The 15,083-nt window shown below is 40.8% G+C and overlaps 1 protein-coding gene across 1 annotated transcript in view; it reads right to left on the reverse strand.

The window, feature by feature from the left end:
* Positions 1-3,268: 3,268 nt before the first annotated feature.
* Positions 3,269-15,083, reverse strand: part of LOC128652197 (rab-like protein 3) — a 37,750-nt gene continuing 25,935 nt past the window's right edge. The window contains exons 5-8 of the mRNA XM_053705138.1: positions 8,040-8,190; positions 6,737-6,808; positions 4,646-4,684; positions 3,269-3,593 (exon numbers count right to left, since the gene is read on the reverse strand). Of these exons, the coding sequence (XP_053561113.1) occupies positions 3,528-3,593; positions 4,646-4,684; positions 6,737-6,808; positions 8,040-8,190 (328 nt within the window). The 3' untranslated portion in view covers positions 3,269-3,527. The remainder of the gene's footprint in view (positions 3,594-4,645; positions 4,685-6,736; positions 6,809-8,039; positions 8,191-15,083) is intronic.

The following is a 15,083-nucleotide window of genomic DNA, read 5'->3' on the forward strand; positions in this document are numbered from 1 at the left end:
TTCAAGCTTCCTATCTAAAGGATCCTTAAAAGAAGTACTATCTTCCATAGGAATAGTGGTACGTTTAGCAAGGGTGGAAATAGCTCCAACAACCTTGGGGACCTTTTCCCAGAACACGATAGAAATTGCTGGTAAAGGATACAATTTTTTAAACCTTGAAGAAGGAATAAAATAAGTACCTGGCTTATTCCATTCCTTAGAAATCATATCAGAAATAGCATCAGGAACAGGAAAAACCTCTGGAGTAACCACAGGAGGTTTAAAAACAGCAAATAAACGTTTACTAGTTTTAATGTCAAGAGGACTGGCTTCCTCAACATCCAAAGTAATTAACACTTCTTTTAACAAAGAACGAATATACTCTATTTTAAATAAATAAGTAGATTTGTCAGTGTCAATATCTGAGGAAGGATCTTCTGAATCAGATAGATCCTCATCAGAGGAGGATAAATCATAAAGTTGTCGGTCATTTGAAATTTCATCGACTTTAGGAGAAGTTTTAAAAGACCTTTTACGTTTACTAGAAGGCGGAAATGCAGACAAAGCCTTCTGAATAGAATCAGTAACAAATTCTTTAAAATTCATAGGTATATCATGTACATTAGAAGTTGAAGGAACTGCAACTGGCAATGTACTATTACTGATGGAAACATTTTCTGCATGTAAAAGTTTATCATGGCAACTATTACAAATGACATTTGGAGATAAAATATTCACAATCTTACAACAAATGCACTTAGCTTTGGTAGAACCGACGTCAGGCAGCAAATTTCCAACAGATACTTCTGAGGCAGGATCAGATTGAGACATCTTGCAAAATGTAAAAGAAAAAACAACATATAAAGCAAAATGATTAATTTCCTTATATGACAGTTTCAGGAATGGGAAAAAATGCAAATAGCATAGCCCTCTGACATAGAAAAAAGGCAAGAGGCAAACAGCAATATGGTTAATTAATGAAAAGTTTGGTGCCAAGTATGATGCACAACGTAACAGAATTTTTTTTGGCGCCAACAACATCCGGAAATGACATACTTGCGTCACTAACGACGCAGCCATGTGTAATACTCTGTGTCAATTAAGAAGCCGGAAATGACGCACTTGCGTCAACGGACGTACTTTTGCGGCAAAAAAATTCTCACGCCAAAAATGACGCAATAAAGTCTAGCATTTGGCGCACCCGCGGGCCAAGTACTGCCCGCAATTTTCAAGAAAAAGTAGTCAAATTGCAAAAGACTAAACCCCAGGTAAGAAAAAATATTTCTTAACTTGTTTACTTTCCCCAAATATGAAACTGAAATATATGAAGTCTGCACAAGGAAATACATGAACCTGACTCATGGCAAATATAAGTACAATACATATATTTAGAACTTTATATAAATGCATAAAGTGCCAAACCATAGCTGAAGTGTCTTAAGTAATAAAAAACATACTTACCAAGAGACACCCATCCACATATAGCAGATAGCCAAACCAGTACTAAAAAAGTTATTAGTAGAGGTAATGGTAAATTGAGAGTATATCGTCGATCTGAAAAGGGAGGTAGGAGATGAATCTCTACGACCGATAACAGAGAACCTATGAAATAGATCCCCGTTAGGAAAATTATTGCATTCAATAGATAATATTCTCTTCACGTCCCTCTGACATTCACTGTACTCTGAGAGGAATCGGGCTTCAACAATGCTGAGAAGCGCATATCAACGTAGAAATCTTAGCACAAACTTACTTCACCACCTCCATAGGAGGCAAAGTTTGGAAAACTGAATTGTGGGTGTGGTGAGGGGTGTATTTATAGGCATTTTGAGGTTTGGGAAACTTTGCCCCTCCTGGTAGGATTGTATATCCCATACGTCACTAGCTCATGGACTCTTGCCAATTACATGAAAGAAAAAAAGTTTTTTTTCCTTCGGATCTTCATTTGACCAAGAGAAGCTTTAAAACCCATTAACAACCTCGTTGGGAACTATTAAGAATCAGGATATTTGTCTTTTTTTTTTTTTTTTAAATAAATAAAATCAGATTGAATGTGCTTACATGAATCTGAGTTTTTCAATGTGTATAACAACACACTATAACAGCACGACTGCTTTGTTGATTGCTTAAGATTATAGTTGGAGTGTATCTTCTTCTCTGTTCCATAAACGCATCGTGTTCTGGTGAAGGGGAAAGGGAAAAAAAAGAACCAAAAACATACTTCCCATTATCCTCAACGGATTATACAGGATTCTGTAATGGAGCTCAACTTTTTTGATGTGGTGTTGTGACATTGGAGAAAGTCACTATCCAGAGCCTGTGTGGCTGCAACTTATACTCCATCCAAAAACCATGACAATTGCTAAGCAGTTTCTATTTTAGAATTACTTTCTGCTTCGAAGATGCTTGGATTTTCTAGGACAATCTACCACGTCCATCACTTTCTTTTACGTGTCGAGTCATCCCTTGGGCCCGCTCCAGAGGATCCTAGAGTATTTCAATACCAAAATGCACCCATGTGGTTTTCAATTTTGGCTGGAATATCCCTTTAAATGGAACAGTATTGGAACCAGATTGGGGTATTTAAATGGAATATGTATTGGAAACCAGATTGGGGTATTTAAATGGAATAGTACAGGAACCAGATTAGGGGATTTTTTTAAATGCATATTAAACTGAGATGGTTTAATTAGATAATTATAACAGCAGTATAATATGTAGATTGCAGTAGTGTTAGATGTCAGTAAAAACATTGGGATATATCATCACCTCCTCTCACCACCTTGTTACTTACAGGGGTGTTAATAATAAGTCCCATTATATTGCACACTGCGCTTGAGATCCTATAAAATATAGTAGGGTTCAATTTTAAAGGGACGTGAAACCCAATTTTTTTTCTTTCACGATTTAGAAAGAGCATGCTATTGAAAACAACTTTCTAATTTGCTTTATTATCTTCATATCCTTTGTTGAAAAGCATATATAAATAGACTAAGTAGTTACTGATTGTCTTCTGCACATAGATTCCTTGTGTGATTGGCTCACCCATGTGCATTGCTTTTTCTTCAATAAAGGATACATAAAGAATGATGCTAATAAGATAATAGAAGTAAAATTAGAATGTTGTTTAAAATTGTATTCTCTATCTGAATCATGAAAGGTTGTATGTACCTTTAATGTCCTGTCTATAACATCAGACATATCTTCTGAGAAATTAAAGTAAAAATATCATTTCCTGGGGTGAATATGCACCTATATCTATAAGAACAAAGATCAGGTGTGCACTGAATCATAAAAAGACAACACAGTTTATTTCTGCTACATTAAACAAATCATTTCAGTTTGTGATGTCCCATTGTGTAATATTGCTGGGCACCGAGTGCTCTTCCAGTCTGGGCAATGTCTTCAGCCAGTCCTGGCAGTCTTTCTCCCATGGGGAGTAGCAGAGGGATCTTGTCTTGGGTCAGCACCAATGATCCCCATATGTCCTTTATTATTGCTGCCTCTGTCTAATGAGACATCCCCTTCTCAGTATCCTGAGCCATTGCTTAGTCATAGTGAAGACTCTTAAAGGACCCTCCTCCGAAGCGCTTGCGGTCTGTGAATCCAGTAATCTGTAGGAAGGAGGAAAAGCTTTAGCACAGATGTTGATAACATCATTTCTACATTAACCCATAGCTGCCTGGTGGGTCTGTTGTATGAAACAGACACTGAGCAGAGGAGATCAAGGAGAATAATAATCACTAAATAAAAGAAGCAGCAGGTTAGCCAGGCTACTCAAGCTAATGACTGGTAATGGTTTATGGTTAAGAAGTAACGAGGAGCAGAAAAAAAGTGTAACAGACAATTTAATTTTGTGTTATTTATTCACCATGGCTCAACTATCTGAGAAGCTGTTTGTGCACAGGAATGCTGCGCGCCACAGGAGCCAATGAATAAAAACACAACAAACAGCAGTTAATGGCTGATAGCAAAACAAACATATTTTCAGAGGTATTTTACTGCAACAGCTGGAAAAATATATGACAGTGATATTGTTTTATGTTCCATTTAATACAATATTATGTCCTGCCCAGTGTCTAAATGGCTGAGCCTCTTCCAGACACAGATATCATACTACAGCAAGCAATAAGCATGGCCCTTTGTCTTATCTTACGGGATTCTTTTTGCTTTCAGGTAAAGTCGCAGAGCTCATATACATTTAATATACGCTGTGTTACCTGCTACAGGCCAGCTGGTATCTCACAGCCATTTATCTCCTACCTTTATTCCTACACTGCAAATCCCATCTGGTCTTGAGATGAAACAACACATTTGTATATAATCTGAGACCTGGGGAACTGCAGGGAATATAATGATCCTTATTTTATATTCTAGAGGACTTCGATCCTTTCTGATGGGAACTATAAAGTAAAGCTTAGATGCTCTGAAGTAACAAACCACAATTTATCTGCTCCACCCCGGAGCCAACCCTGCTCACAGAGTGCACAGAATACTTCCTGCTTCTACAAAAACGGCATGTTTTTCTTTACCTGATCAAGTGAACAATAATTCTGTACAACTAGATAAAATAAAACTAGAACCAATCAGATATAGATATTTTCCTGACATGGTGCCCATCTAAAGAAATGATTCTGCAGAAGTTACAGAATAAAGAAATCCTTACCGTATTCCCCTCACGTGAGAAGTATCTTTTCTCAATCACCTGTAGAGGAAGACAGAGTCAATAAGAGTAGGCCCAGACATCAGCCCCCAATTTATGGTCACAAACAAGTCTGGAATATTTTGTTAAAGGGCCACTGTAAGTAAATATTTTCTATGCCTGTTACTAACTAACTACCAAATACGCTTTTTACCAATAGCATTTCATTAACATATCTCTACCGTATATCAGAAATCTTGTCTGCAAATTTAATTGTTTTCCAAACCCACTCCGTGGGTACCCTTTGCTCTGTACCAATCCCTTTACAATACCTAGGTTTCAAAATGGCGCTTTAAACACAAAGTTATTGGTTTAAGTATTTTGAACATGCAGTGCTGAAAATAGTGGGCAGGATAATGTGACATCATCGGCGAATAAAATATATAACTTTTAGAACGTTATGAAACTTCGTTTTGGAGAAAATATAGGTCAGTAGGTTTTAATTAATGTTTATTAACTTTAATATGTTAGTTGTTTAGCTTAAAAATTATAACAGAAAGTAATCCTTTAACACTGAGTTAACTCGCTCACTATGGCTCCTGCCTCACTGGGATACATCATTTTATCTTCTTGGACAGGGTTTCTGGTTCTTATGAATTGGTTGCTATGTTCTAACACATTTTGAGCTCTCTGACAAAGTGATAACTAGCAGGAAGTCTAATTATAAAGTCTTCTTATGGAACAATCAGAATATGATTTTTTTTATCATCCAAATCCTTAGAACAATAGAGAACACCTCTAATACTGATCAGAAATGATACAATCTTAAAAACTATGGAAATGTCACAAGATATCCTAAAAGATTATTTTCAGCCTTCACTGTAAGCCACATTTCGGCTGCTAAAGCCTAATATGTCACATTTGTGCCAGTACACGTTGGCTTATGAACAAGATATGTTTTTGTCACTAAGAGTTACAACTCACTCTTTTATATGGGTGCTCGTCTGCTGGGTCAGTAAGAGCCTACTGTAGAATCCATTTGTAAAGCAGCTGCATGGTTGTGTTTACATACTTCAGCATTCAACCAGTTTTTTTTCAAATGGTCATTCCATTTAATTACAGGTATCACAATATAATGTCATAGAAAAGTTTTTTTTTTTACATAGTGTTCATTTTCTGTTTTCATATTGAGAGTGATCAAATATAAACCTCAAACACATTTTCCCCCTATCTAGTTACAAATACCCAACTATCTGTATCTGTAAATTTCTCACCATTATTTTTATTCGTCCTCTGTTTTTAACTTTCCTTAAAAGCTTAAAAGGGACAAACTACTCCAGAATTATTATAGTTTATAAAATACTGTCTGTTTATTGAGAGTGATCTGTTTTACTTTATGTGAATTAAAAGTTATGTGTTATCCTTATTTCCTCCAGCAGTGTGATGCCTTGGTTTCAAGTCTTAATTGATCCTTCGGTTGTGGGTTCAGGTTTTTCTTTGCTGCCTATTATAGTTTATAAAGATAAATAATCCCTTTATTGCCCTTTCCCCAGTTTTACATAACCAACACTGTTATATTAATACACTTTTTACTTCTGTAATTACCTTGTATTTAAACCTCTGCAGACTGCCCCCTTATCTCAGTGCTTTTGACAGACTTGTATTTTAGCCAATCAGTGCTGACTCATAAATAACTCCACAGGAGTGAGCACAATATTATCTAATATGACACACATAGATAACTAGCGCTGTCTAGCAGTGGAAAAACTGACAAAATGTCCTGAGATAAGAGGCGGCTTTCAAGGGCTTCGAAATTAGCATATGAGCCTACATAGGTATAGCTTTCAACAAAGAATACCAAGAGAACAAAGCAAATTTGATGATAAAAGAAAATTGGAAAGTTATTTAAAATTGCATGCCCTATCTGAATAATGAAAGTTTAATTTTGACTAGACTGTCCCTTTAAGTTATATAGCTTTGACTTCTTCAAATATATGGGGAATATATGGGGAACTTAGAATATATGGGAATAAGAAAGTGACAATACTGTGCTGAACTGGAAAACTAAATCAGTGCTGAAGCAGCAAACAAACTGTTACACAGAGAAAACCTCACCTTGTCAAAAAACCTGCTCAGTTTGACAGCGTTGGATGATCCTGCAGCCAGGTACTTGGTGCTGGTACAGTCCTGTGTAGAGAGATTGGTGTCGGTGTTATACAAAGCATAGTATCCTGTGTGCGTTTATTATTGTAAAACACATAGAGCTGCCGCTTGTCACATCCATCACAAGTCTCAGCTGTGAGTTTTTACTGGAGGAGGCAAACGCTAACAGGCCAGGTCTTTCCCTTCTGGCAGGCGCTAACAGGCCGGGTCTTTCCCTTCTGGCAAGCGCTATCAGGCCAGGTCTTTGCCTTCTGGCAAGCGCTATCAGGCCAGGTCTTTCCCTTCTGGCAAGCGCTATCAGGCCAGGTCTTTGCCTTCTGGCAGGCGCTATCAGGCAAGGTCTTTCCCTAATGGAATGTGTTAACAGGCCAGGTCTTTGCCTTCTGGCAGGCGCTAACAGGCCAGGTCTTTGCCTTCTGGCAGGCGCTAACAGGCCAGGTCTTTCCCTGATGGAATGTGTTAACAGGCCAGGTCTTTCCCTTCTGGCAGGCGCTAACAGGTCAGTTCTTTTCCTTCTGCCAGGCGCTAACAGGCCAGGTCTTTACCTTCTGCCAGGCGCTAACAGGCCAGGTCTTTCCCTTCTGGTAGGTGCTAACAGGCCAGTTCTTTTCCTTCTGGCAGGTGCTAACAGGCCAGGCCTTTTCCTTCTGCCAGGTGCTAACAGGCCAGGTCTTTCCCTTCTGGCAGGCGCTAACAGGCCAGGTCTTTCCCTTCTGGCAGGCGCTAACAGGCCAGGTCTTTCCCTTCTGGCAGGCACTAAAAGGTCAGGGCTTTTCCTGTGTAAGCATGCATGTGTAAGTGCACGCGCATATCTGTGTATGCATGTGTAAGTGCATGTGCATATCTGTGTATGCATGCATGTGTAAGGGGAGACAGCCATGGTTTCATATCAAGCTCTCCTGTTCCTCATACCGAGCATGATGGCTTTCCTGTTGAAGACGTATATAAGGTATTGGGTAATAAATCACCTTATCTGTTCTCTTTGTATCAAATACAAACTTGAATGTGTAATGTATTTTGTAAAAAGGAGAGAATATTCAATGTTTACACGAATGATGTAGTTTGTGCCTGTGACAGTGTAATTAGAATAATAAAGGATAGCAGCAAACCCTTTATTTGTTACTAATACTTATATACAGGATCAGACAGGTTACACATGTAATGTGACATCACTTTCTGTGCCAGCTATTGTCAAACAGCGGAGAGAGATACAGACCTTAGTGAGAAAAACAGGAGTAATCAAATAAACACTGACCAGATTTATCTCCTCAGCATTGAAATCCTCTGCCAGAAACGCGGTGCGCGTCAGAACCTCATTGCGTTTCGCTTCTGGGATTTGGTCCAGTTTGGTCCCAATGACCAGCAGTGGTATCTGGCTGTCTGCAAACTGTTCTCGGTCATAGTCTCTGAAGGTTCAATGTGATAAATCAGATTATTAGTGCACAAGCTCAAACTGTCTGCTGAAGTTTTAGACTGTAAGCAGGGTCACGTGGCTGCATCAGTGTTGTCATATTCATTCTGTGCAGGACTAGGTTTTTAGGTTTCCTGAGTTATTCAGTGCAGGATTGTCACCTACACTAGAGTTGACCAATGTAACTGAGGCCATTACAAATATTAAAGTTGCTGTCTTCTTTATAAGCATGATTTTGGCTGTGTAAAGCAAGGTAGAATTTGTCATTTAGTACACAAATGCCCCAGATGTACAATCTAATTTAAAGGGACAGTTTACCCAACAAATGAAACATTTTTAAATGAAAGAGCATAACGTTTTTAGTATGATAGCTTGGATTAATATTTGTAATCCGTTTTGTTTTGTAAGCATTTAATTTTTAAAAACACTGACTCAGATATGGCTTATTTCTTCCCACATAAAAACATAATTTATGCTTACCTGATAAATTCCTTTCTTCTGTAGTGTGATCAGTCCACGGGTCATCATTACTTCTGGGATATTACTCCTCCCCAACAGGAAGTGCAAGAGGATTCACCCAGCAGAGCTGCATATAGCTCCTCCCCTCTACCTCACTCCCAGTCATTCGACCAAGGACCAACGAGAAAGGAAAAGCCAAGGGTGAAGTGGTGACTGGAGTATAAATTAAAAAATATTTACCTGCCTTAAAAACAGGGCGGGCCGTGGACTGATCACACTACAGAAGAAAGGAATTTATCAGGTAAGCATAAATTATGTTTTCTTCTGTTAAGTGTGATCAGTCCACGGGTCATCATTACTTCTGGGATACCAATACCAAAGCAAAAGTACACGGATGACGGGAGGGATAGGCAGGCTCTTTATACAGAAGGAACCACTGCCTGAAGAACCTTTCTCCCAAAAATAGCCTCCGATGAAGCAAAAGTGTCAAATTTGTAAAATTTGGAAAAAGTATGAAGCGAAGACCAAGTTGCAGCCTTGCAAATCTGTTCAACAGAAGCCTCATTCTTGAAGGCCCAAGTGGAAGCCACAGCTCTAGTAGAATGAGCTGTAATTCTTTCAGGAGGCTGCTGTCCAGCAGTCTCATAAGCTAAACGAATTATGCTACGAAGCCAAAAAGAAAGAGAGGTAGCGGAAGCTTTTTGACCTCTCCTCTGCCCAGAGTAAATGACAAACAGAGAAGACGTTTGTCGAAATTCCTTAGTTGCCTGTAAGTAAAATTTTAGAGCACGGACTACATCCAGGTTGTGCAGTAGACGTTCCTTCTTTGAAGAAGGATTTGGGCATAAAGAAGGAACAACAATCTCTTGATTGATATTCCTGTTAGTAACTACCTTAGGTAAGAACCCAGGTTTAGTACGCAGGACTACCTTATCCGAATGAAAAATCAAATAAGGAGAATCACAATGTAAGGCTGATAATTCAGAGACTCTTCGAGCCGAGGAAATAGCCATTAAAAATAGAACTTTCCAAGATAACAACTTTATATCAATGGAATGAAGGGGTTCAAACGGAACGCCCTGTAAAACATTAAGAACAAGGTTTAAACTCCATGGTGGAGCAACAGTTTTAAACACAGGCTTAATCCTGGCCAAAGCCTGACAAAAAGCCTGGACGTCAGGAACTTCTGACAGACGTTTGTGTAACAGAATGGACAGAGCTGAGATCTGTCCCTTTAAAGAACTAGCAGATAAACCCTTTTCTAAACCTTCTTGTAGAAAAGACAATATCCTAGGAATCCTAACCTTACTCCAAGAGTAACCTTTGGATTCACACCAATATAGGTATTTACGCCATATCTTATGGTAAATCTTTCTGGTAACAGGTTTCCTAGCCTGTATTAAGGTATCAATAACTGACTCAGAAAACCCACGTCTTGATAAAATCAAGCGTTCAATTTCCAAGCAGTCAGCTTCAGAGAAGTTAGATTTTGATGTTTGAAGGGACCCTGTATCAGAAGGTCCTGATTCAGAGGTAGAGACCAAGGTGGACAGGATGACATGTCCACCAGGTCTGCATACCAAGTCCTGCGTGGCCACGCAGGTGCTATTAGAATCACTGATGCTCTCTCTTGTTTGATTCTGGCAATCAATCGAGGAAGCAACGGGAAGGGTGGAAACACGTAAGCCATCCTGAAGTCCCAAGGTGCTGTCAGAGCATCTATCAGGACTGCTCCTGGATCCCTGGATCTGGACCCGTAACGAGGAAGCTTGGCGTTCTGTTGAGACGCCATGAGATCTATCTCTGGTTTGCCCCAACGTCGAAGTATTTGGGCAAAGACCTCCGGATGAAGTTCCCACTCCCCCGGATGAAAAGTCTGACGACTTAAGAAATCCGCCTCCCAGTTCTCCACTCCCGGGATGTGGATTGCTGACAGGTGGCAAGAGTGAGACTCTGCCCAGCGAATTATCTTTGATACTTCCATCATAGCTAGGGAGCTTCTTGTCCCTCCCTGATGGTTGATGTAAGCTACAGTCGTGATGTTGTCCGACTGAAACCTGATGAACCCCCGAGTTGTCAACTGGGGCCAAGCCAGGAGGGCATTGAGAACTGCTCTCAATTCCAGAATGTTTATTGGCAGGAGACTCTCCTCCTGACTCCATTGTCCCTGAGCCTTCAGAGAATTCCAGACGGCACCCCAACCTAGAAGGCTGGCGTCTGTTGTTACAATTGTCCAGTCTGGTCTGCTGAATGGCATCCCCCTGGACAGATGTGGCCGAGAAAGCCACCATAGAAGAGAATTTCTGGTCTCTTGATCCAGATTCAGAGAAGGGGATAAGTCTGAGTAATCCCCATTCCACTGACTTAGCATGCACAGTTGCAGTGGTCTGAGGTGTAAGCGTGCAAAGGGTACTATGTCCATTGCCGCTACCATTAAGCCGATTACCTCCATGCATTGAGCCACTGACGGGTGTTGAATGGAATGAAGGGTGCGGCAAGCACTTTGAAGTCTTGTTAGCCTGTCCTCTGTCAGGTAAATCTTCATTTCTACAGAATCTATAAGAGTCCCCAGGAAGGGAACTCTTGAGAGTGGAACGAGTGAACTTTTCTTTTCGTTCACCTTCCATCCATGTGACCTTAGAAATGCCAGCACTAACTCTGTATGAGACTTTCGTCTAGGTATGGAGCTACCGAGATTCCCCGCGGTCTTAGTACCGCCAGAAGAGCACCCAGAACTTTTGTGAAGATTCTTGGAGCTGTAGCCAATCCGAATGGAAGAGCCACAAACTGGTAATGCCTGTCTAGGAAGGCAAACCTTAGGTACCGATAATGATCTTTGTGAATCGGTATGTGAAGGTAAGCATCTTTTAAATCTACAGTGGTCATGTACTGACCTTCTTGGATCATAGGTAAAATTGTCCGAATAGTCTCCATCTTGAACGATGGAACTCTTAGGAATTTGTTTAGGATCTTTAAGTCCAGGATTGGTCTGAAAGTTCCCTCTTTTTTGGGAACCACAAACAGATTTGAGTAAAACCCCTGTCCCTGTTCTGATCGTGGAACTGGATGGATTACTCCCATTAACAAGAGCTCTTGTACGCAGCGTAGAAACGCCTCTTTCTTTGTCTGGATTGTTGACAATCTTGACAGATGAAATCTCTCTCTTGGAGGAGAGTATTTGAAGTCCAGAAGGTATCCCTGAGATATTATCTCTAGCGCCCAGGGATCCTGAACATCTCTTGCCCAAGCCTGGGCGAAGAGAGAAAGTCTGCCCCCCACTAGATCCGGTCCCGGATCGGGGGCCCTCAATTCATGCTGTTTTAGGGGCAGCAGCAGGTTTCCTAGTCTGCTTGCCCTTGTTCCAGGACTGGTTAGGTTTCCAGCCTTGTCTGTAGCGAGCAACAGCTCCTTCCTGTTTTGGTGCAGAGGAAGTTGATGCTGCTCCTGCTTTGAAATTACGAAAGGAACGAAAATTAGACTGTCTAGTCTTGGCTTTGGCTTTGTCCTGAGGCAGGGCATGGCCTTTACCTCCTGTAATGTCAGCGATAATCTCTTTCAACCCGGGCCCGAATAAGGTCTGCCCTTTGAAAGGTATATTAAGCAATTTAGACTTAGAAGTAACATCAGCTGACCAGGATTTTAGCCACAGCGCCCTGCGTGCCTGAATGGCGAATCCTGAATTCTTCGCCGTAAGTTTAGTAAGATGTACTACGGCCTCCGAAATGAATGAATTAGCTAGTTTAAGGACTCTAAGCCTGTCCGTAATGTCGTCCAGAGTAGCTGAACCAATGTTCTCTTCCAGAGACTCAATCCAGAATGCCGCTGCAGCCGTGATCGGCGCAATGCATGCAAGGGGTTGCAATATAAAACCTTGTTGAACAAACATTTTCTTAAGGTAACCCTCTAACTTTTTATCCATTGGATCTGAAAAAGCACAGCTATCCTCCACCGGGATAGTGGTACGCTTAGCTAAGGTAGAAACTGCTCCCTCCACCTTAGGGACCGTTTGCCATAAGTCCCTTGTGGTGGCGTCTATTGGAAACATTTTTCTAAATATCGGAGGGGGTGAGAACGGCACACCGGGTCTATCCCACTCCTTAGTAACAATTTCAGTAAGTCTCTTAGGTATAGGAAAAACCTCAGTACTCGTCGGTACCGCAAAATATTTATCCAACCTACACATTTTCTCTGGTATTGCAACTGTGTTACAATCATTCAGAGCCACTAACACCTCCCCTAGTAATACACGGAGGTTTTCCAGTTTAAATTTAAAATTTGAAATATCTGAATCCAGTCTGTTTGGATCAGAACCGTCACCCACAGAATGAAGTTCTCCGTCCTCATGTTCTGCCACCTGTGACGCAGTGTCTGACATGGCCCTAATATTATCAGCGCACTCTGTTCTCACCCCAGAGTGATCACGCTTACCTCTTAGTTCTGGTAATTTAGCCAAAACCTCAGTCATAACAGTAGCCATATCCTGTAATGTGATTTGTAATGGCCGCCCAGATGTACTCGGCGCTACAATATCACGCACCTCCCTCTGAGCGGGAGATGTAGGTACTGACACGTGAGGCATAACTCTCCCCTCGTTGTTTGGTGAAATTTGTTCAATTTGTACAGATTGATTTTTATTTAAAGTAGCATCAATACAGTTAGTACATAAATTTCTATTGGGCTCCACTTTGGCATTGCAACAAATGACACAGGTATCATCCTCTGAATCAGACATGTTTAACACACTAGCAAATAAACTTGCAACTTGGAAATACAATTCAATTAGAATAATATTAAAACGTACTGTGCCTTTAAGAAGCACAGAAGATCTATGACAGTTGAAAATTAATAAATTGAAACAGTTATAGCCTCAATCCTTGTAAACAACACAACTTTAGCAAAGGTTTAATCCCATTAGCAAAGATAACAAATTCTGAAAGCAGGAAACAAATTACAGAATAAACGTTTTTTTATCTCAGTCAAACTATAATTCTCACAGCTCTGCTGAGAGAAATTACCTCCCTCAAAATAAGTTTTGAAGACCCCTGAGCTCTGTAGAGATGAACCGGATCATGCAGGGAATACAATGAGTTGCTGACTGAAATATTTGATGCATAGTAAAAGCGCCAAAAAACGGCCCCTCCCCCTCACACACAGCAGTGAGGGAGAACAGAAACTGTCAGAAAACAGATTAAGCAACTGCCAAGTGGAAAAATAGTGCCCAAACATTTATTCACTCAGTACCTCAGCAAATGAAAACGATTTTACATTCCAGCAAAAACGTTAAACATAATCTCTAGTTATTAAACAGCTTTATGTATTTCTTACAGTGTAATTCTAGTGAAGTACCATTCCCCAGAATACTGAAGTGTAAAGTATACATACATGACATTATATTGGTATGGCAGGATTTTCTCATCAATTCCATTGTCAGAAAATAAAAACTGCTACATACCTCTATGCAGATTCATCTGCCCGCTGTCCCCTGATCTGAAGTTTACCTCTCCTCAGATGGCCGAGAAACAGCAATATGATCTTAACTACTCCGGCTAAAATCATAACAAAAACTCTGGTAGATTCTTCTTCAAACTCTGCCAGAGAGATAATAACACACTCCGGTGCTATTTTAAAATAACAAACTTTTGATTGAAGATATAAAACTAAGTATAATCACCATAGTCCTCTCACACATCCTATCTAGTCGTTGGGTGCAAGAGAATGACTGGGAGTGACGTAGAGGGGAGGAGCTATATGCAGCTCTGCTGGGTGAATCCTCTTGCACTTCCTGTTGGGGAGGAGTAATATCCCAGAAGTAATGATGACCCGTGGACTGATCACACTTAACAGAAGAAATTTTCTGTAGACACTGGAAGACCTTAGTTATAGTCAAGCCACAGTCTCGTTAATTTCTTCCTAAAAGCGCATGCGCCACCTCTTTCCTGACGTGTACAGAGAGAGAGAGAGAGACTCCCTGTTTTAGACTGATACATACAGTTAGGTGGGTGGCAGAGGAAGTGAAACATTGTAAGTGAGTGGCAGAGGGAGCAATACAATGTAAGTGGGTGGCAGAGGGAGTGATACATTGTAAGTGGGTGGCAGAGGGAGCGATACATTGTAAGTGGGTGGCAGAGGGAGCGATACATTGTAAGTGGGTGGCAGAGGGAGCGATACATTGTAAGTGGGTGGCAGAGGGAGCGATGCATTGTAAGTGGGTGGCAGAGGGAGCGATGCATTGTAAGTGGGTGGCAGAGGGAGCGATACATTGTAAGTGGGTGGCAGAGGGAGCGCTACATTGTAAGTGGGTGGCAGAGGGAGCGATACATTGTAAGTGGGTGGCAGAGGGAGCGCTACATTGTAAGTGGGTGGCAGAGGGAGTGCTACATTGTAAGTGGGTGGCAGAGGGAGCGCTACATTGTAAGTGGGTGGCAGAGG

The sequence above is a fragment of the Bombina bombina genome, chromosome 3 (genome assembly GCF_027579735.1).
Source record: "Bombina bombina isolate aBomBom1 chromosome 3, aBomBom1.pri, whole genome shotgun sequence".
Taxonomy (NCBI): Eukaryota; Metazoa; Chordata; class Amphibia; order Anura; family Bombinatoridae; genus Bombina; species Bombina bombina.